General features: G+C 36.2%; 1 protein-coding gene across 1 annotated transcript; it reads left to right on the forward strand.

Moving 5' to 3' along the window:
* Window positions 1-13961: 13961 nt before the first annotated feature.
* LOC118736404 lies at window positions 13962-15218 on the forward strand. Its single transcript, XM_036466496.1, has one exon. The coding sequence runs from the start codon at window positions 13962-13964 to the stop codon at window positions 15216-15218; it is 1257 nt and encodes a 418-aa protein (XP_036322389.1).
* Window positions 15219-23190: the final 7972 nt, after the last annotated feature.

The raw sequence follows: 23190 nt of genomic DNA on the forward strand, positions 1-23190 counted from the left end.
ACAATTGCAATGTAACTGGATAGATTCATATAAGGCTGTTAGGCGGCTGACGGACGCACAGTGCTTCGCTTCCATATTAAGTGTGGGCAAAAGTATGGACGGATTGAAACAAAAATTTGTTTCTGAGGGCATTTGAGGACGCTGAATTCATAAATGCAATTCGTTTTTTAATAAATTCATACTTTCGTTATAAATGCTTTGAATGTTTGAAGTTGAAAATTTGGGTTACATACATATATATGTATGTATAAAAAAACATATTTTTTATTCACTCCTCTAAAAGCTGCTAGTTTTTTTTTTTGTCGTTTAGAATACCGTAGGGACACCCTGTGTTTTCCAAAATATTTATTCTTATACTCTACTATCTATTTCGAAATAAAGAACGTCAAACCAACATTTAACATCAAAGGATGTATTTTTGATATTTATCTTTGATTAAAATTCTTAGTATAAAATTTGTTGACTTTAGCGGCTTCCTGGCGGCATATAATTTATTTTATAAACAAATTGCCGTTTAATTCTTTTTAGTGGATAAATTACCTTTACAAAAATACCAAACACGTTCACATTGTAGACAGCGAATTTTTCGATTTTGCCCACTTAGGCGGCACTGTGGGACGTGGCGTGGCGATCAAGAACCAATATGAAGGTGGTTCATTTGGCAAGACTTGCAGCGTTTGGTACAACGAGTGTATGGCGCAAAACACTAGTAAAAGATCAAAGCAAAACATGGAACAATTACAGAAGTTTCCAGCAGAGAATCGCAGAAAATTCGATGACGAAAACGTTCGATAAAAGCCTTCCAGAGTTGCCATGAATATCGACGAAGGTATACATATAAAGACGTTTCAACCCAGTTCAGTTCGAGTCTAAAGTAAAAACTGCGTAGCAAGTGTAGCAAAGTATTTTAAGTAGAAACAAATTTGTTGTACTGTAATTTGATGGAAGGATTACGAAAAGCATAACTAACAAAGGAAACATGTAACAGTAGTAAATTTAATTTCCCGTAAAAATTTTTTAATATTTCCAAGCTTATCTTTAATTTATATTTTCATAGCCTTAGTATATGTACTTGAAATAATATTAATAACCTAATTTGAGTGCACAGCTTACTGTTGAGTAATAATTTAAGCCTCTATCTTTGTTGAGGCCTTTATTTGATCTTCTTTTATTTACCAGAGTTCCACTTGGTTCACAGCTTTGACAAATGTAAATAATTCAAACCCATTTTGTACGCCGCTCTCTACTTTGCTTACGACCATAATTATGCAGTTCATAAAAGAAAATCCAGCCCAAATGAAATATGCATTTTGTATCCAATTCATTACATAATTCATTATGGAAAGCTCTCTGACTGGCATCATAAAATTTTCCAATTCAAACAAATGAAAATTTACAATTTTACCTGAGAACAAAAACGAGTGGGAAAAAGGGAAATTAAACTGTTGTGGGTGGGCAGGGGTTTTGAGATGGATAATAGGAAAATGAGAAGATGGAAAAAAAGCTCGCAGGAGTAGGACAATGCTGATGCTGAAACTTATATTTGTATGTACGTTTGTATATTTGCTAACGTTTGTTAGAAAACCAACTGTAATTTGGTTTCATATCACGCCTGTATGTGTGTTAGTTGGCAATGAAAGCCAAATCAGGGCAAACAATGGCTTAAAGAAAATGGAAAATGCGTTGCGTTGCGTTGCGTTGCGTTTCGGTTGCTGACGGACAGAAGAAGTGCGTAACGCTGAGCGGTAAAAGCTACTAGCACAGATAGCGCGTGAAAATGGCAAAATTAATGAAAATGCAAAGAAGCATTGCTACAAATGCAAACAAAAGTATACGCACACATTTACAAGCAACTATTCGTAAACATTTTTTCATACAGAAATACCTTAGCGGCAATCTCTTTTACTGCCGCGTTGCCTCGGCTGCAATTTCCTATGCCACCATTACAGCAAGTACATTAAGGCGTATCACGAAAAAAAGTTTAGCGTGTCAGTTTTACTTATGTCGAGAAAAAAATGTGGGTGTAAACATTTTTTTTTTTATGCGCTCGCTAAAAAACGTTAAATCGCGTTTTGTCTATAGCTTTCTTATTTGCTATGCGATTTTTAAATTTCTATGTCACCGAAAAGGCCTCGCTCAGGACTTTAATACCGGTCAACAAAAAAATTTTTTTCTGGATTTCTGTTCTCTTACGTACTTAGATTTTCATTCTAAACATTAAAAAAACATTTGAATTTTAATGTTTAGTTCTTAAAGTTTGCTTTTGTCTGATTTACATCGATAAGTATTCACTTTTAGACATTAATTTCTTGTTATTTTACATTTATATGTTATTGTTTATCACAAATCTTATATAAAAAAGACTCTGATATCCAGCGAAAACTTTTCTAATCGTAATTTGAACTAAAGTTATAAAAAAAATATTAAAAATTTGTGGTTTTCCAGAAAAATTTAAAAATTGCTCTACCAAACTTTGAACAAAAAAAATAATTGTTTCCCTTATTTTTAGTGTAGGAGAAACTAAAATTTAACATGTAGAAGTCAGACCCAAAAATCGTGTTGACTGGTGTAATTGAATAAAGCCGAACCCTTTTTAGCATCATCTCTTTAGATTTATAGTATAAAAATAAATACCTACGGATAGTAATTCCTAAATTAGTGAAGGTAAAAATTAAAACGGGTTTGAAGAGCAAAACTGGCCAATTATGTTCCTGAGCGAAACTTTTTCAGCGGCATAAAGATTTAAAAAATCGGATATAAAATAAGAAAGTTATGGCCAAAACGCGATTTAGCAAAAAAAATACACCCAAAATTTTCTGTCGACATAAGTGTTTAAACAAAACTAACACACGCTAAACTTTTTTTCTTTCATATGTCGTGATACGGCTTAATGTACATACATACATACATATACGCAGCTGGGCACCATTTGATTAATTTTCAAATCCCTCGTATTCACAAAGTGTGCCCCGCGACAACAACAACAATAAGGCCAACATAAACGCAAACCATTAGCAATAACAGAAACAACAACATTAGCCGTAGAGTAGTAGCGAACAATTACATACGACGGGTAGCAGCGCACTAGCAAGCAGTGTTGCCACTTTAGAAATTAGTACCCAAATTGGTAGAAAAAATTTGGGTTGGTAAAAAGGTAAATTTTTTCTAATTTTGGTAGATTTTTTTGTTTGAAAAAACAAATAAAAGTATAGGTCCCGCTTTATTATTGGTAGTTAGCTTTATGTTATAAATTTCTTTCCAAAAGTGTTTACATATTTATACATACATATGAATGCACGTATGTAGTATATCGATAAAAGGCGAACATATCGTGCTACATCCTAAACTCATTTTACTGGAATCCTGAGCAGCTTTTGATTGCCTAAATATTTTAAAGGATTCTTTAAATCGACGGCTGAGTGGAAGATCGACCTATCTTGGCAGCCGGTTCGAAAACGCCCTATCTCAGAAAACTTTTCAAGAACGCCCTACTTCAGAATTTGGTTAAAAAACGCCCTATTTCAACTGAAAATATAATGAGATAGGACGTTTTTGAATCAGCAGCTGAGATAGAGAGTTTTTGAATCGGCTGCCGAAAAAGGGCGTTTATGAACCGAATTCTTAAAGAGGTTTAAGAAAGATAACTGTTGGAAGTGTTTTTGTTGCCACCTATTTATAAAATTTTAACTCAGTCAAATTGATAAAATAAATGAAATATTGCCATGTATTGTGTGTCAAACTAAAGAGTTTTAAGAAGGCTTACTGCCGAAAATATGTTTGAGCAAGGTTACATTTGTTTGAAAATTTAGCTAAATTACATTGATGAAATAAATAAAATATTACAATATGGGGATCAAATTAAAGAGGTTTAAGAAAGGTAACTGTTGGAAATAGTATTGAGGGGGGCTGCCACCTATTTGGAAATTGTAACTCAGTTAAATTGATAAAGTAAATGCAATGTTGACATGTGGGTGTCAAACTAAAGAGTTTTAAAAAGGCTTACAGTCTACCATGAACACTTCCAGAGATATGCAATATGAAAAGTTCGGTTTATATGGGAGGTGCCACGCCCCATTCTTCAACCATGCAAATTTTTCTCCATGAGTATGGAATTGATCATATATATGTATCATGTATGTTGATCAAATATATGAAAGTTTGAAAAATTCGGTTTGTATGGGAGGTGTCACGCCCCCTTTCTATATCGAAACTTTTTTTAGCCTATAACCATCCTTGGAAAGTCTGCAATAGATTCCGAAATTTCAAAAAAATCGGTACGGCCTTTCTCGAGCTTTGCGAACAGAAAAAAACGCCTTTCAAAATATATATTAGTATAGACTAGCCGATATCTGTTTGTTTTGCGGCTTAAAACACTACTAACGATGAAAATCGATGGATAAACAGACAAGTTTGCAAGGGTTAAGTGAAAGTGCAATAATTTTTTGTATGCCCATACGCCATATCGTAAATGACCGTATGAGCTTGTTAAAGTTTTTTCATTCGCAATGAAAATTTAAAATGAAAATAACTATACTAAATGACCTTATCTAAAAAAACGGTATACAGATCCGTAACATACTACTTAAAATTAATTTTACGTCTCTCGGCGTTTTTTGTGTAATTTTAGCATCGTTACAGTGTTATCATCAAAATTTAGCCATAGCAATGAAATTTGTTCATAAAACTCTTAAGAAGTAGGATCTCCAGTCCGACAGGGCTCGTAATTCAAGCGGACTCTATCCTCATTTGTAACGCAGGATACCAGTAAGAGTACTTCAAAGGCCCCAGAAGGCACGCCATTTTGGGTAGAATTAAGGGTACCATAATATACACAATTAACTCAGTGCATTTTTATAGATACGCAGGGATTAGTCCAAGAGAACAGCAGTGCCCAAGGCTGCAAAAGTCCGGGCGGTTTATGCCTGCTTCGACATTTATGGGTCTCATCTGTCGCGAAGCGCGTTCGCGGTAGGATCTGGAAAATTTAACCGTTACCCTATAAACTGAACAGCTACAGTTTAAGCTATTTAGTTTTCTTAAAGTCCAATTAGTAATACTACTTAGGTATAAGTTGTTTATTCAAGGCAGTTAGCAACCAAGAAATTTAACAGAGCTATTGCAATTCAACAGCAAAAAATTTTGTTTTTATAAATTTTTCGATTACTTTTTAAATTACTTTGAGGAATGGAATTGGAAAAAAAATTAATTACATTTTCAATTCCTTCCCGTTTCCGTTCTTTTCATCGTGATCATTTATGTATACATTTGCCTATATCTTTCTCGATTCGTTTTGCCTGTTACAAACAACCGTTATGTGAACAAAGTTTTAATACCCTTGTGCACAAGTGCGCTCGGGTATAAAAATTACATTGCTAGCAAGTAATTTATTCCAATTACAATATGAAATTCCTTGTTATGGAATTAAAGAAAAAGGAATTAAAAAAGTAATCGATTCCTTTGCTGTGAGCTAAAGGAATTGAATCCTAATTACAACTACTGAGGAATGTAATTTTAATTGTAATGTAATTGCATTTACCCAGCTCTGCATGTAACTAAATACACACTATGATTATTCACAAAAAGAATAAAAAATCAACGCCAGTTTTTATAAGTGGCAATTGTTAATTGAAAAAGAAAAAAACACAAGCGATCGGTGGCAATTTTTTTTAATTTAGCGCCAATTTTTAGCTCCACATTGTTGGTTATACTAAGATTCCATGGACAATAAAACTGCATACCCAAAATTTTTATAAATATCCAGAGTAAAAAGTTCGAAATTCTTTTTCTTAATGTCGGATAATGCTTGAATCCTTAACTTTTATGGGTTTGGTTAATAATAAAATGTTCTTAAAAAAAAAAAATAAAAAAATTACTTGAAAACCATTGTGAATATTAGAAAAAATACCAAGGAGTTGTTTGAGTCAATATATTTGTCTATAATGGCTGCGCTTCTTTATACATTTCGGATAATCCCATTTCACAGCCGGAATAAACAGAATGCGTTTGAAATATACGTTAACATATCATCAGGAACGTTCTAAAGAATAAGTAAACAAAAAAGTTTATTCCAAACGTTCAGAATGCATAATAAAATGCAGCCAATAACTCCAGTTGAAGTTTTTTTTTTTTCAAATGATGAAGCTTCGTTGTTGCCTTTAGTTTCATCACTTTCGCTTTTGGTTGAAAAAAATCCGAGAAGATGCCATTAATATGATCTCAAATACCATACATTAGTTAAATACAAAGTTCAGAAATAACTAAAAATATTGAAAAAAAAACTATAGTTTTTAGTAAAATAACAAAAAAAGATTTTACTTGTAGATATTTTCCTGATTTGGTAGATTTTTTGCAAGCGGATGGTAACTATTTTTTTCGTCAATGGCAACCCTGCTAGCAAGGCGCTCTTCTGCTACTCCCACCAACTAAGCTCTTCTCGAAGACTTCGGTTGGTATGTATGTATGTATGTATGTACATATATAAAAGACTGGAAGTGGTGACCTGAAGCGTATATGACAGCTTGCTGTGTTCCTGTTGTTGTTTTTGTTTTGCTGCTGTAGGGCAAACATCGAGCGAGGTAAATCAGGTGCGTCTATTAAATTGGATTGGTAGGTATTGTGAACAAAATATGTGTATGAATGCAGTTGTACGGTGGTTCGTTCTCCGGCAACCTTTGCTGATTTCAAAATTTAGAATATCGATAAATTTTTAGTACTATGAAACAAACAAGGAGTAGCTACGAAACGCGTGAACTCTTCATACAAACACACTCTCCTGATTATTCCACGACCAGGCTACTGAATATTCTGCAGGTTATTGTCATAGAAGGAGAAACCCGCCCTTAGCACTATTTCTGATGACAGCATTAGGGAAGCTTCATAAAAAAATGGACCTAAATATAACCAAATTAAAAAAAAAAAAAACTGGATTCAGTAATTGATCAGAAATAACTTTATTTTGTGATTTCATTCGCTGAGATAACGTGAGTTGAGCTGCGACGAGGTGAGTTGCCGCTGTCTGGGATTAGAAAGCTTCGGACAAAGCATCGCTCTCGGATAACCAACATATAAGGTTTTAGATTATAAAACCATCAGAGCTCCGTGATTTCCAGAAAACAAACTGAGACTTTTTCAAAGATCTGGTGAATTCTATAGATCACATCAAGAGGTTGAGTACCGGGCTGCTCTCCCCGAATGCAATAAATTTTTAAGACTCTTCAAGAGGGAATCGTTGAGATACAAAATTCTATCGAAGGAGCCTCACAATGGGATAGAACCCCTAAGATGACGAGATTCCACTTACACGCACAACAATAGTGAAACTCTGAAGTACCTGCTCCGAGTATACTTCCTTGGCTCTTGGGTGGAATAAAATCGGTTGACTCGGGTCGCAAGTCGCAGCAGGTCTGGTTCCATCTTTGAAAGGGGCAAGGGCTTCTGTGGCGGTAGATTCTTTTTTTGAAGGCTGGCATTAATTCAGAGATGAACTGACGATATCATCGATCCCTGTCTATTTAGGGCTCCTTGATCTTGGGAATACATACTGTAAATTTTGAGAAAGTTATCAGTCTTATATATTCCTACATTGGACCAGCCCAGACTGGGATAATCAACTCCATTACACAATACTCAGTTTGAGTTTGCGTATGTTAAAGTGAAATCGACATTTTCTGCCTTACCGTGCCTGGTTAGTAAGATCGAAAGGACCCTCGATTTTAAGGTGGTCAGAGGAGGACATCGAGAGGGTTTTTTGTAAAACTGCCTGCGAACCTATCTAAGGGATCTTGGTCTAAAGAGGCATCGGTCTCTATATTGTAGGATGGATGAGGAAGGTGTTCTTTCAGCTCTAGTCTTGTATCTCGTGCGGGAAGACCTCTTAACTAAACTACATGAAGATAGTTACGATGCTATTGGGTACGCGGACGACCTTTTAATTATTGTTACGGGAGTAAAAGTACTGAGCTCTAGACGTTATGAGTGCAGCTCTGGGCGTGGTATCAAACTGGTATGCCAATAATAGCCTCGATATGAACCCGCTACTCTGTCCAAATTAATATAATATCTATGCCGCACTATAGTCCGTCCGATTGTAACTTATACCTCCATAGTCTGATGGCCAAATATGATGCAATAACTGCCATTTCAAGTCTTTACGAAGTCCAAAGGTAGACTCTACTTTCGGTTACAGGATCAATGAATATTTGTCCGACCGTGGCCCTGAGTCACATTCGGGTTAAACTCGGCTCCATATTTTTGTCCAAGCAGCGGCAAAATAGGACTTTGGGAGTACTCCAGTTCTATGTCGAAGGAAAGCTGCTTTGGAAGGAAGTTCGGAGTCAAAATTCCAGACAGATATAGACGGATCAAAGGTGGAGGGCAGAGTAGGAGTGGATTTCAATTGAAATAGAAATCTCATTTTGTGTTAGATTGAACCTTGAAAAGGGTTTTAAAGGAGACTTTCTACTGAACTATATTTTCAGACAAACATTGAGCCATCAGGGCCCTATCCAACAGGACGATCCGCTGTAGGGGACTTCAAAGCACATTATGACTTAGACTACAATACTTCATTTGGAGAAACATTCGAAGCTCTTGCTGTCAGGACTTCGTCTACCAAGCTTTTATTGGTAGGCTGATAATATCTTGGACCGCCAGGGTTAAGTATACAAAAAAATTTCTAGGTCGCGATGTCGCTTGTTTCTGTTCCACCCATTATATTACAACCCTGATGTAAAGTGTTTTTACAAGAAGGAAAACAATTGGAAGGCTTCACTGAACTAAACAGCGCCCCCATTGAGCGGACAAAGCTCGAGCCATTTCGGTACGTAAACCGACGGTCGTGGTATCGCTCCGGTCCAACCGAAACAGCAATTTTTCTAAGACAATCGTTGTTTATTTTTTTTATTTTTATATAATCGAAATCAACATTTTCTACTCGTTTTATCCTTGCAGCACTCCACTGTAGGTACATATGAAGGTTCGTTGAAAATACTGGCAAATGTATGTATTCGTGTAGGTGCAGGCAGGCGCAATAAAAACAACGCCAAATGAGCGAAATGAAATGTAAGTAATTTAGAAATAATAATGAGACTCATTCGCACAAACAAATACACGTTCGCTAAGGCAAATGCAAAGCAAGGCAAATGCACTGCAAGGAAAGCATGCAAGGCAAAAAAGCCATGGCAGCTGGAGCGCACATGCAACTGTGGCAGACGTCGTCGAGCAGCGTTTCCGCTGCAGACGCTATCGCAAAAATAAAGGAACTCACACATACATACACGAATGCCAACAGAGGCTCACATAAACACGCGTACATATGTATGTATATTCACTCACTGCGTAGCATACAAACACGTAAACGCCGATACATATACTTATACCATGTTCTGACCGACATCGAAAACATGTTTTAGTTGCTAAAACTGGGTTTCGACCTAAAACTTGTGTTTTCATCCATGTAAAATCTGTTAAACGAAAACCAGTTTTTGCTGAAAACTACTTGAAAACTCACGTTCCACTCAGTCCAATCGGTGTCTTCACTAGTTTTTTTCGATTATTAATCGAAGTGGAAGTCATATTTTATCATCTTTAATACGCCATTTCGGATTTATTGTTAATTGGTTGGCCTAAGTAAAATAAGAATGAAAGGAAGAGGTTGTAAATTAAAAGAAGTTGAAGGAAGCGTATTTTGGTTCTGTTTTTGTGTAGCAAAAAGATGTAAGAAATGTCAGAGAACTTAGATAGATAGAGAAGGTGCAAACTCAAAAGTGGAAACTATTCGCGGACGAAAAATTAACAGCGTTAGAAAAGTTCAAGTCGGAATGTAGAAATTCTGTTTTTTCCCATACAAAAAAAAAAATTGTTCATGTGTTATATGGAGGAAAATGCGAACAACCCTCCACAAAAAAAAAATTCTAAAAAATCAGCGATAATTTTTAACGACTAGAAACTTGGACTTTGTTATACTATAATTGAATGGACTACAATACTGCATACCCGAAAATTTTCTAAATATTCTAATTAAAAATTTTGAAATTTTTATAACAATTTTTTGAAGTTTGATTTATTATTTTGCAATTTGTGCAAGCTTTTAAACTTTTATTATTGTGGTTTCTGTTATAGATTGAATTATATTTTAAAGGAAATTATTAAAAATAAATAAATAAACATAATTTGCAAACAATACCATTTTGTATTTCGTTGCTAATTAGTTGATCGCATCTGTATGTACTACAAGCATCCATATGCGCATGCCTGGGAAATGGATTTGCATTTGACTCCAGAACTATTATTTACAAATAATATCTACGAGTATTGCAGTAAAAGTCAAAAACAACTTTGAAGTTAACAAGTGCATTGCTTTGTACATTTTTTTTGTTAATGCGTCCATCTTTAAAATGAGTATGTGAAAAAACCAAGTTTATCATTTTTTTTTAACTAACATGCATTTTTACTATCTACATATTATAATACTCGTACAAGAAGCGAACTTGAACAGATGCTTTTTAAGTTTTTAGCAACATTAACTACTGAATAAATTATATTTAACAAATGGTCATTCAGAAATGCAAATCAGCAATTCTAACTAATATAAAAGTACATTTAATATAATTTAACTATATTAATTTATTTAATTTTATTAAAAAAATATACATGAATACGTTTCTGCATTCACATGCAACCTAGCAACACATATAGCCAGACACTTGCAACAAATATAACATTATCATAACAGAAATTTACATTTTTCTCTGTTAACTCTTCTTAAAATGTTAATCGCGCTGTGGTGATATTCCATGGATTTATTTTTCAGCCAAACAATTTTACGTTCCAAAAATTTGCACCTTCTCTATCTATCTAAATTCTCTGGAAATGTCCCCAAAACTCGTTTTCAAAGTGTTTTCATTGTCGGTCAGAACATGGTATTAGATTTATTTGCAAGCCAACTACACTCATACATACATACAACGCACGCCTCAGCATCACAGTGTGGCAGTGTCAGACTATTATACATTACGCTTTCGAGCATACATTAAGGCGCTACGCAGCAGGCGGCCTGTATACATACATACATACATACATCCATATCAAGCAAGCAAACCGTCTGTCTGTCTGCCGACAGAAAAGTGAACCTCATCTGTTTTGACAAACATTGCGGATATAAAAAGGATCAAATACTCATTTTGGTGTGTTAGCGCGAGCTCCCATTGCTTGGCATTTACCTCGGCGGAAATAGCACCCCGCACCCAGCGCTTGCCCAGGGTGCTCAGCTGCAAACTATAACAATAGTAACATAGTATGTATGAATGTAATCCCCCGCCTTTTGCTGCTGGCAAAAAAAAAATGTTGCAGAATGAGAAGGTGCTGGTGCCACTGCTGGTTGATAACTGTTGCATATTTGAATGGTTGCCAAGCATTCCGAGTGCGCGATTACTTTTTCGTGATGTGTTTAAAAATTCTGAAGAATTGAATTTAATTTACTCCGGTTTTTCCCCTATTGGAAAGAAAACAAAATAATTCATGCAATTTTAAAGGGATTGAAATTGAACCTTTTTTTGTAATGGCGTAAAATTTTAATTAAAGTGTGTCATAAAGAAATTTTACAGGGAATACTGATTATAATCAGTAATGATTATTTTTTGCTTGTTATTTTTTAAGACGAAAGTAAAAGCCAAACATTCCCTGCCGCTTTAGTGGCAATAAATAACCGGTATACTTTGCCTTTTATTTTTGCATTCATAAATAATTTTTTTTCATTTTAAATTCACATTTCAATCTGAAAGTTCTTGAAAAGTCCTAAAAGCTCACAAAAAAGTCCAGAAAATACCGAACGACTCTCCAAAAAAGTCTTTAACTCCCGAAAATTCCACACAAAAAAAATTACAAATTTATTCCGAAGACAGTCTCGAAAAATTCTAAATATTCCAAAATATCGAAAAGTTCCGAAAAATCGCGAACAAATTGCGGAAATTAAGACAAGAAAAGTCGTAGAAAATCCCAAGAAATGCTAAAAATTTTCGAAACATAAAAACCCCAAGAGATTCTTGAAAAATCCCGAAAAGCCTCTAACTCTGAAAAAATTCTAAATAAAATTCTAAAGATCTCGAAAAAATCTGAAGACAATCTCGAAAAAAAGAAAAGATTACGGGTTTTTTGAAAACACGACTAGTTCCAAAATACATTCTCGAAAAATCCCGAATAGTCTAAAAAATCCAAAAGTGCCGAAAATTCGCAAGCTAATTTGGAAAATTCTAGGATGAAAAGATCTATAAACACTCCATTAAATGTTAAAATTTTCCGAAAAATAAAAGCCCGTTATAATTTTCAAAAAATCCCGAGAGATTCTTAAAAAATTCCGAAAAGCCTCTAACTCTCAAAAAAAATCGAAATAAAATTTTAAAGATCCCGAAAAAGTCTCAAGACAATCTCGAAAAAAAGAAAAGATTACACAGGTTTTTTGAAAATTCCGAAAAATAGACATGAATAGTTCCAAAAAGACAATCTCGAAAAATACCGAATACGAAAAGAGACGAAAAGATCTATAAAATTCCGAGAAAATGTTAAAAATTTCCGAAAAATAAGAGCCGCTAACAATTTTCAAAAAATCCCGGAAAAAAATTCCGAAAAAATCTGAAGACAACCTAGAAAAGTCAAACCGTAAAAAAAATAGAAAAACATCACGGGTTTTTCGAAGAATCCGGAAAATAAACTCGAAAAGTCCGAAAAGTTCTCCAAACATCCCGAAAAACCATGAATAAATCGCAATGGCTGTCAAAGGTATTTCAAAAGACCATGAACAAATCTTAAAAAAAAAAACACCGAAAATGCAAAGTACTCCTAATCGCCGAAAAAATTCCCAATATTCTGAAAATGCTTTTATCGAAAGTTTCCAAAATGAAACTGGAAACATCATATTCGAGATCCGAACAAATTCCAACTAACCTAAAAATCGCAAATGAATTCCGAAAAAAAGGAAATGTGTAGCACTTCATTTGCAAAGTCTAAAACAAAAAAATAAGTGCCGATTTTTCAAAGATACCGAAAAATAAACGTGAAGTGTACCGAAAAATAAAGAAAATCCGAAAAGTCACGAACAAATTCCGAAAAATTAAATACAAAAAGTCCCTTTAATTTTGAAACTGTCCGGAGAAAATGTTTCAAATTCCCAAAAAAACAAAAAAAAACAGAAAATCCGAAGCATTCCCTTTTATTGCCGAAGACTGAAAAAAGACAAAATTGCATGTTCTTCAAAGATACCAAAAAATAAATACGGAAGATTCCGAGAATTCTCCCAAAATTACGTAAAGTCCGAAACAATCCCTCATCGCCGAAAAATTCCTCCAAATTTTAACATTATTATCAAGCCACAGAATGAGAATGGTCTCAGTAATATTTTCCTGGAAATGGATTTTTAAGGATATCTGCTATTCTAGTGCGTATTTGCGCATAGGTTAGTGAAAACTTGAGTAGTCCACTTGCAAAGTGCGCTATGTTTTTTCGATTTTTAGTTTTTGGTGGATTACGTACCAGTATTTAAAGTAGTTTCATGTCCACTAACAACACAGTGCAACATCTTGTTATAGTCTGAAAAAATAGCATCAAATGTTAACTCTTCTTCTAAAAGTCGCTATCATACTTATTTATAAACTTTCAAAGGTATCCATCTTCTGATGAACTTAGAAAACTGCTTTAGGTCGTATAGACTGTTAATGTTGTCTTATGTCATGTTATGTTATGTTATAATTTTATATCCAAATTTTCAATTATATTTAAGTAGTCAGTCAACGACTAACTATCAACCGGTTCGGACGTGTTAGCAAGTGCCATTGTCAGTTGCGAATAAATAATACAAACAACAATCATACACAGTGTTCACTCCTCCGTTTTATTACACTTTCGTAGTAACAAACAAGTGCATCGTACTATACAAAAAACCGCTACATTCACATATATACACACATAAAATGCGACCATCACCTGAACCACCGGACAAAACAACAAATCGCTTCTCAATGCTTAGCGAAATGGATACATACGACACCCACATTTTCCCTACATTACACCAAAAACAAACAGCAATCAACCAACCAAAATACTTGACAATATCATCAACTAACAACCAATTAGCAAAACTTTCCCCGTTTATAATAAAAAAGGGTATTGATGCGATATCAACCCAAATAGATAGCATCAAACAACTAAAAGACGGCTCTTTACTTGTCTTAGCACGAAATTCGAAAATAGCGGATAAATTTCTGAAAACTAAAACTCTATCAAACGTGTGCCCTATCACGGTCAAGTTGCAAGAAAACCTTAACACGGTTAAAGGTATGATTTATGCCCCATGTCTCAACTTCGTAAAAGAAGAAGAGATCATCGAAGAATTAAAAAGTCAGGGAGTATCAGGCATTTACAAATTCACTCGCACACTCGATGGCAAAACAATGCCCACTGGAAAAATGGCAGTCAATTTCGACTTATACCATCTTCCAAAAACTCTGGACATAGCATGGTACAAGGTAAAAGTTTCCCCTTATTACCCAAACCCGATGCGCTGCAAGAATTGCCAACTTCTTGGCCACACAAAAACCCGATGCACTAACCCTAGCACATGCGATGGATGCAACTTACCACCCCATTCCCCAACAGAATGTACACGTAAACAGTGCGCAAACTGTGGCGAAGATCACTTCTCTTCGGACAGAGACTGCCCTAGATATAAGCAAACCAAAGAAATCTTAAAAATAAAAACAATCGAAAAGTGCTCGATGGGCGAAGCCCGCCGCAAATATAGCGAACGTTTAAATCATGTACAAAAACCTCAAGAAACATATTCCAACATCTGCCAATCAGAAACTAACAAATCAAATACGCCAACAATAACAACATCCAAACGATCTGCTTCACCAACAAAAACCAATACGACCAAAATACCAAAAACTCATACGTCTCCAAACAAAAGCAAAACCGACAACGTCACCGCTATTCAAAGAACAACTACCCAAGTTATTAACAATACAAACCAAAATGCAAACAACAGCATTAAGAAAACAACAACGAACCCTTCACTTGAATGTATACTACCACACTTCAGCAAAGCACCAATCAACACACAAACCAACACTAGCGCATCTCCACTCAGCAATATAACTCAGCAACTTCTATCAGCAGACAAATATTTTATGTCTGTCTCGGACTCCGAAGAAGAGCCTAAATTATAGACAACTAACAATAAAAAATAAAATTAAAATAATAAAAAAAAAAAATAATAATAATAACAATAATTATGGATTTAGGTATCAGTCTCGTAATTCTTCAATGGAATATACAGGGATTTCTAAACAATAAGTTCGGACTAGAGCTACTCGTAACCAAACATAAACCCGACATTATTATGTTACAAGAAACCCACATAATAGAAAAAAATAAACACCTCTTACATCTTCCACATTATAAAGTGTATCACTTCAACAAAACTTACTCATATTCCAAAGCGGGTATTGCAATCCTCGTAAAGGAAACTTTGAATACTTCCAATTACAAAATATCTAACAATAATCTTCTCTTTCAATCTATCACCATACACGCGTTAAAAGACCTGCACATAACCAACATATACCGCGAGATAGACTTATATTTAACAGCTCAACACCTGGACGACATACACACCTACCATAACGGATATCACTTACTGGGTGGTGACTTAAACGCACATAACGCTTTGTGGGGTGCAAAGAAAACAAATCAGAACGGAAAATTATGGGAAGACTTTGCAAACGATAAACAATTTGTAATTCTCAACGACGGATCTCCCACACTGCTAAACACGAGAAATACTTTAACAAACGTCGACGTCTCAATGGCATGCGGAGGCATAGCTCCGGTTCTGACATGGAATTGTCTTCCTCCGTCAGGGTCTAGCGATCATTTTCCAATCCTAATTTTCAACAACATGCTGAACATCAACAGCAGAATCAACCCCAGGTTTAATACTAACAAGGCAAATTGGCATCTATTTACAAATAAAACTAACGTCTACTCACAAAATTTCACTACATCAGTTAACATCAACAGAGAAGCCGCCCAAATAAAAAAAGTTTTGAGAAAAGCGGCAAACGAATCCATGCCCACCACCTTTTCAGCACCTAAGCACAATAGCCCCGTCTGGTTCAACAGTCAGATTGCAAATCTTATTAAAGTCAAAAACGAGAGATGGAAACAGTTTAAAAAGAACCAAACAGCTCACAATAGCGTAGAATTTCGGAAATCATGTGCGGTGGTACGAAGAGCATGTAAACAAGCCAAACAAGATTCATGGAATCGGTTTCTAAACTCGATTAATCCCACACTCGATCCAAAGCACCTTTGGCATAAGATCAAAAAGATCAAATGTCAACGTTTCTCCTGTTTCCCACAGATACTAACTGGCAATGCTGTTTTCAAGCACCCGGAACAGATTGCTGAAGCCCTAGGAGCACATTGGAGCGCAGCAAGCTCGAATGAGTCGTTTGAGTCAACTATCATTGACCAAAAAAATTCCTTGATTGTAGAGAATTTACCACAAACGCCACAGTCGAAGCAAGTAACCCAAAATATTACGCTCCAAGAACTTGAGGCAGCTCTCAAAACCTCTAAAGGAACCACTCCCAGCCATGACAAAATAACCTATTCAATGTTAAAGAACGCATCCATCACCCTAAAATCCCGTATATGCAGTCTATTTAGTCGTATTTTAGATACAGGAGTATACCCACATGGATGGAAGCATGCAATCCTTACTCCCGTTCCAAAACCCGGAAAAAATCCAAACTCTCTTGAAGGGTACCGTCCAATATCCCTCTTGCCCACATTAGCGAAAACTTTTGATAAAATTCTAGCCAACAGAATATGGAGGAGCTTCAGCAATAAGCTGGAAGCAGAACAACATGCATTTATCCCCAAACATGGAGTACACACTCTTACACATACATTAGAAGGACAACTGAAGTACTTAAGCAGAGAACATACGGTCGTTTTTTCAGCAGACCTGGCAAAAGCATACGATAGAGTAGTTTCTACGGAAGTAATAAAAGAAATGCACAAATGTGGACTACCGATGAATATCCTTAAGCTCTCTCTCTCCTTCCTCTCGTATCGAAGGATTACAGCCAGAGTCGACGGATACCTTTCAAAGGAAAGGAAACTAGAAAACGGAATTCCACAGGGTTCGCCTCTTTCAGTAGTACTTTATACGTTTTACGCTAATTCCTTACTAAAGCAGATAAAGAATGTGCAAGGTATTTCGTATATAGGTATATATGCAGACAATATCTTTGCAGCTGCGTCTGGAACACATGAAGAGGTCGAGCAAAGTTTGCAAAAATTGGACGAAAATATAAATAAGTGGGCCATGGACACAGGCGCCTCAGTACCCATTGAAGCAACAACAACCCTCCATGTTTGCCGGAAAAATAATTGCAATGCCAGTTCAATCCTTATTCGAGGACGTAGAATACCTTTACAAAATAGCTTGAGAATACTAGGAATACAGTTTTCAAAAAATATGTTGTGGAACAATCATATTAATGTCCTAAAAGACAAGCTTAAGAAAGTCAACAATGTACTCAAAGTCATGTGCACTAAACGAAAAGGCCCACACATAGACACCGCAATTGCTATTTGTCGTACACTCACTGAAGGTATTTTACAACACTGCATCACACTATACGGCTGGACGTCCAACAAAAATATCAAAACACTTAATACCGAACTATATAAATGCTACAGAACAGCTTCTGGACTACTTAAAACAACTCCCATTCCCACGCTCAAAATAGAAGCGCGAATCACAGATTTTCAAAGTCTGCGGTTTAAAAATTCCTCAAATCTAGCCGCGAAATCCATTACCAATTATGAGCATCCACTTCACGATATCATCTGGAATTTTCTCGACAGAATAGTAAACGATCGTGTACCCATACACAAAACATGCAGTTTAAAAAGAATAACACAAATGCTACATGACGCTCACATCCCTATTCCAGCAAAACCGTCTAAAAACAAAAAAGATACAACACATCTTATTACGATAGATACATCACTACACTCAACAAAAAAGATCTTAAATACACGAGAAGCATATGTCCAAAGCTTTCTTCAGATCATCAATGATACAGACCAACAATTAATAATATTTACAGATGGATCGGTAACATGCGACACCCCATCTTATGCCGTAGTGGCTCAGGAAAGGAGCGGGCAATTCAGGGTGGTCCATCAAGCTTTGCTCCCAATGCATGCGAGCGTTTTCTGCACCGAACTAACTGCAATCAAATACGCAATATCCTTTGCCGCAAGTCTTGATAAGAAAGCAATTATCTGCTCAGACAGCCTTAGCGCCCTCAATGCAATTGCAAATAAAAGCAATGAAGCCCACAGTTTCGTGTCAGAGGATACTCTAAAGCAACCAATAAAACTTCTGTGGGTCCCCGGACACACTGGAATAGTAGGCAACGAAAGAGCCGACCAAGCCGCCAAAGAATGTTTTAAGTTTCCCCTGATACCAGAAGTCCCATGCCATGCGAGCATCATATTAAGAACGACAAAGGCTCTGCAAATAGAAGCCGCAACTTCCAGGGACAACTACAACACAAAACTATCACGTAGTCAATGCATCAAATTAGCTAGGCTTCGGACTGCAACTGCCCTTTTTAACACTGCCCACATCTTCACCAGAACTCAACCACCATCTTGCTCATTTTGTGCAACAACACTCACGATAGAGCACATACTTACAGTATGCCCAAACTCGAAGATTAATAAAAGCATTAAAAACATCCTGGATTGTAACAATAGCAACATCGAATTAATAGAAAAATCATTAGAAATTCATCACCTCAATAATCAAATCTAACTAAAAGCGACATCAACAATGGCACTCAATGACCTAGACGTCCGGTGCTGACATTATATTTTGCAAATTTATTTTGCAAAATATGCTGATTAAATAAATAAATAAAAAATAAATATCCAAATTTTCAGGTAATAATAAAAAAGATTCAATTTAAATGTAACTTGTTGTCGTAGTCGTTTTTTTCAAATGTATGGCTTTCTATTATAAAATCACATAACGCTGTTTGCAAGTGGACTACTCACTTGTTTCTTGGAGCATAAAAGACTCGATACGAATTATTACCGAATGCTTCTTCTATGTTGAGTAATGCATCGTGTGCTTTGGCTAATGTGGCTTCATTAATAATTAGCAGGGAACGGATTTTATGGAAATTGCCTTTTTTTCTGCTAAAGAGATAGAGTATATTCGATTAAGAATGTACACGATTTAGCTTTCCCTGATTCCATATATACACATTTGAAGTTTCCTTTTTTAAGATATTTGCCTTTTTTTGCCTTTTTTAAGGTATTTGCCTTTTTTTGCCTTTTCCACCTTTAAAAAAGTGATTATAGCATTTACAATATTTTTTTTTAAGATTAAAAAATATACACATGCCCATGCAGCTTCTAGAAGCACAGGGACCTCTTGCCAAATTGATGTTGAAAAAATTCAAAGCCGTTTTCTCAGCTAACGTAGGCTTGAAGACAATAAGGGGTGTGTATAAAATTGTAAAAAGCGAGGTAAACGCCGTTATTCCTGATAATATGAACGTTTCAAACGTTCCATATTTAAATTGGGCTCCACTTGTATCAACTTACGTCGAGCGCACATTTAGTACATTCAAGGCTTTTCTTCGCGAAAATCGAATGAAAATGCTGCCAGAAAACTTCAAAATGCATCGTGTGGTTCAATGTTACTACAACTATACAGATTAAAGTTTTATGAGTTAGAAACTCGAAAGGATAAAATAGTCAAAGATTCAAAGTACAAATTTTTTCATATAATGAAACTACTTCATAGTTTTTCTCTTTTTACTTGTAATATAAGCATTTCCAAAATAAATATATTTATTGATTGTTCTTCGTATTTTCTGTCTTTTTTAGTGCCTTTTTTGCTTTTTTTGCAATACCTTTTTTTTTGCCTTTTCCTGCCTTTTTCGTTAATTTGTTTTGCCTTTTTTTGCCTTTTTTGCAATTCCTAGTGCCTTTTCCTGCCTTTTTCGCTATTTTATTTTGCCTTTTCCATCCTATTTCGTTACTTTATTTTGCCTTTTTTATAGGTTTTTAGGTCCTAAAAATCCGTTCCCTGATAATTAGTAATGAATTATCTTCTCCATTGTATTAAATACAAATCATAATTTCTTATTCCCTCCTGCCTTAAGTAATTCCGCCAGACATTCCCCAGATGTTATTATGAATCTTGTTATAACGTTTACTCTATAACTTTTGGACGGACCATTCTATGGCCCTTTGAGTTTTGATGGATAATTAAGTTATTAATGCTACCTGACTGCCCGAACTGATATCCATCCGTCTATCCAATTCCTAATTCTTAAGATACCTCGAGTTTCGCAAATACCTAGTTTTAAGAAGTTCGATTGAGAATGAATTGAAATATAGTTACTCTAACATTCCATAGTTCGGAATACAAATCCGACACTCCCGATCTATCTACGGCGCAGATCCTCTTTTCCTTAGCTCGTCGGCAACTTCATTACCCTCGATGACGCAGTGGAATATCTTCCTAGTGGAATTTAAAATTTGGGTGACCATCCTCTGTTCCGTCCTCTAGTTCAAGCAAGACTTCGCGTACTCAGTTTTGACTTTGAATTTTCTGCCAGAGCATATTTCTTGTAACACGGATTCTGATGCTTCTTTCGAATAGAAGAGAGAAAAAGATGCAGGGGAGTCTATCTTAAAAGCGACTCCAGAGCCACGCTTGAACAAGTTCTCATTGAACTCAGTGGCAAATTTTACCTCGTTGAGTTTATCAAGATGTAAGTGGTATGACAGTTTTAATAGTATTTTTAACCATTTTTAACTCCTACGTTTTTAGACAGTGCTGTGAATTTTTTTCGGCTACGGAGAAGAAAACGAAACTTAATTCAAATTTCAAATCGTTGGCGGCGAGTACGAATACGAAGATGAAGATAAATGCGAAGACGAATATGAATACCAAGTCGAATATTAAGACGAGTAGGAAGATGCTGCACGAAGACGAATACGAATCGAATATGAACGAATCAAGAACGAATACGAAATCAAATACGAAGAGGAATACGATAACGAATATAAAGACCACGACGAATACGAAGATGGTTCCGAAGATGAAAACGAAAATGAATTTAAAGAAGATGAAAATAAATACGAAGGCGAATACGAATACTAAGAGGAGTACGAAGATGAGCACGATGACGAAAACGAATCGACTATGCAGACGAATACAAAGTCTTTAAAGACGAATACGAAGACGACGACGAATACGAAGACGGTTACGGAGAAGTTAACCGAAAATCAATTCAAATTTTAATTCCTCGGCGAGGAGGAGGGATACCTACTAATATGAAAATGAATACGAATAATAATAATTAAAATAATAGATTGGCGCTTACACATAAATATGTTAGTGTTTGGCCGAGCTTCTCCTCCGAGATTTATGGCATGCGCCTTGATATTGCCTCACACAAAGCGGAGGGGCCGACTCCGAACGGCGATTGTATTTTTATGAGAAGCTGCTTTCATGGCAGAAATACACTCGGAGGTTCGGCATTGCCTGCCGAGGGACGGCCGCTGTTAAGAATAAACCATTTTGCTATACTTTTTTTTTGCGATGTTGCTTTGACCTGGGCTTGAACCCAGGCGTTGCGGAGTAGAAGCGCACACTGCTTACCACTACACCACAGCGGCCGACGAATACGAATACTTAGTCGAATAAAAAGACGAGTATGAAGATGAATACAAAGACGAATATCTAGGAAGTAGAATATAAAGTCAAACACCAAGACGAAAATGAATGCGAATGCGAAGGCAAAGGCGAATACTAATACGAAGACTTAAGCTAATATTAGGAGTAATTCATATTTCTGTTATACGAAACGACCTAGAACTTATCTATTTTATACTTCGCTTCACCTGTGAATACCAGCGAAGTTCAAATACAGGCGCTATTCTTGCGTGCATGGAATATTTAGCTGCACGCTCTGATAACTATGCAAGTGGATTGAAGCGAACAAAATAAAAATCATATCAAATTACGCGTTTTACACACAACTCCAAGCTACTAGTTAAGCTGATTCGGCTAACACGAAATGTATGAATCCTGTAGTGGCTTTAACGTAAATCCCACCAAAGAATGCTCGAGTCCTTTATCCTGCATGCCCGTAAATTGCAGCGATTCTGATTGTTTTCAAGTATCTATGTAGTACCTTTCTAGTTATCCCAGTATCTTCAGCGCTTTTTCGTTTACACGCAATTCTACTTAGTACATACTACGCTATACTCGTGGCTCCCCCGTTGATTATTGTAGTTGTTGCTTTTTTTCAATTAGCATCAATTCACAATTCTTATGCTCGGAACGCATTTATGTAGCAAGTGAATGACACTAACCGCACCATAATTACGCATCTTTTCGTAAGAAATGCGGGGTGAACTCCACAGCACAGTTGGGCGCCAACACAATGCGCCAGCGACAATGACAATGACAACGCCCAACCAGTCAGCTCAACTAGCGGCAGCAGTCGAATGTAGAGTTTGTAGTTGAACTGTCAGGGGAGGTGGTTGCTGGAAGTTGACAGTAGGTAGCGGCATTTGGCAGGCAACTCACACACAGGCTTTAGAGCTGTGACAACAAATGTGGAATTTCCGCTGGGATTAAGCGTAAAGCGCGTTGTGTCAGAGAGGCGTTTGGAAGTTTGGAGTAGTGGGGGTGGTAGCAAATTGACACAAAGCGCATCACAGTGGCGAACGTCAGTAGTGGGTGGCGTAGTTTAAGTAGTCGTTGTCGGCGCGCGTCGTTGAGCGTTAAATACCCCTAAGTACCGACTCGGACATCGGCGGCTCACTACAACTGCTCATTCCGCTTTGTACACAGCTGTTTAAGGATTTAACGATGCGCCGAGTTGGCCCCTCAGGGACTCTGCTTGCGTGCGGCACGCGTTGCTCGATTACACGCTATCACTGCTTTTCTAGTTTTATGTAATTTTCTTTGTTTTTTATGCAGCTGCTTAACAAAAGTTTTATGGTGAAAAAAAAAAACAGTTGAAGTACGAAATTTGCCTGCGTTATGCTAAATGTCTTTCTTGTTTTTGATCTTGTATTTCATGT

Source organism: Rhagoletis pomonella, unplaced genomic scaffold (assembly GCF_013731165.1).
Source record: "Rhagoletis pomonella isolate Grant_MI unplaced genomic scaffold, Rhpom_1.0 Rhpom_scaffold_00003, whole genome shotgun sequence".
Classification (NCBI taxonomy): domain Eukaryota; kingdom Metazoa; phylum Arthropoda; class Insecta; order Diptera; family Tephritidae; genus Rhagoletis; species Rhagoletis pomonella.

Coding starts and splice junctions, on each gene's coding strand:
- LOC118736404 (XM_036466496.1), top strand. CDS start 13,962: ATGCGACCATCACCTGAACCACCGGACAAAACAACAAATCGCTTCTCA.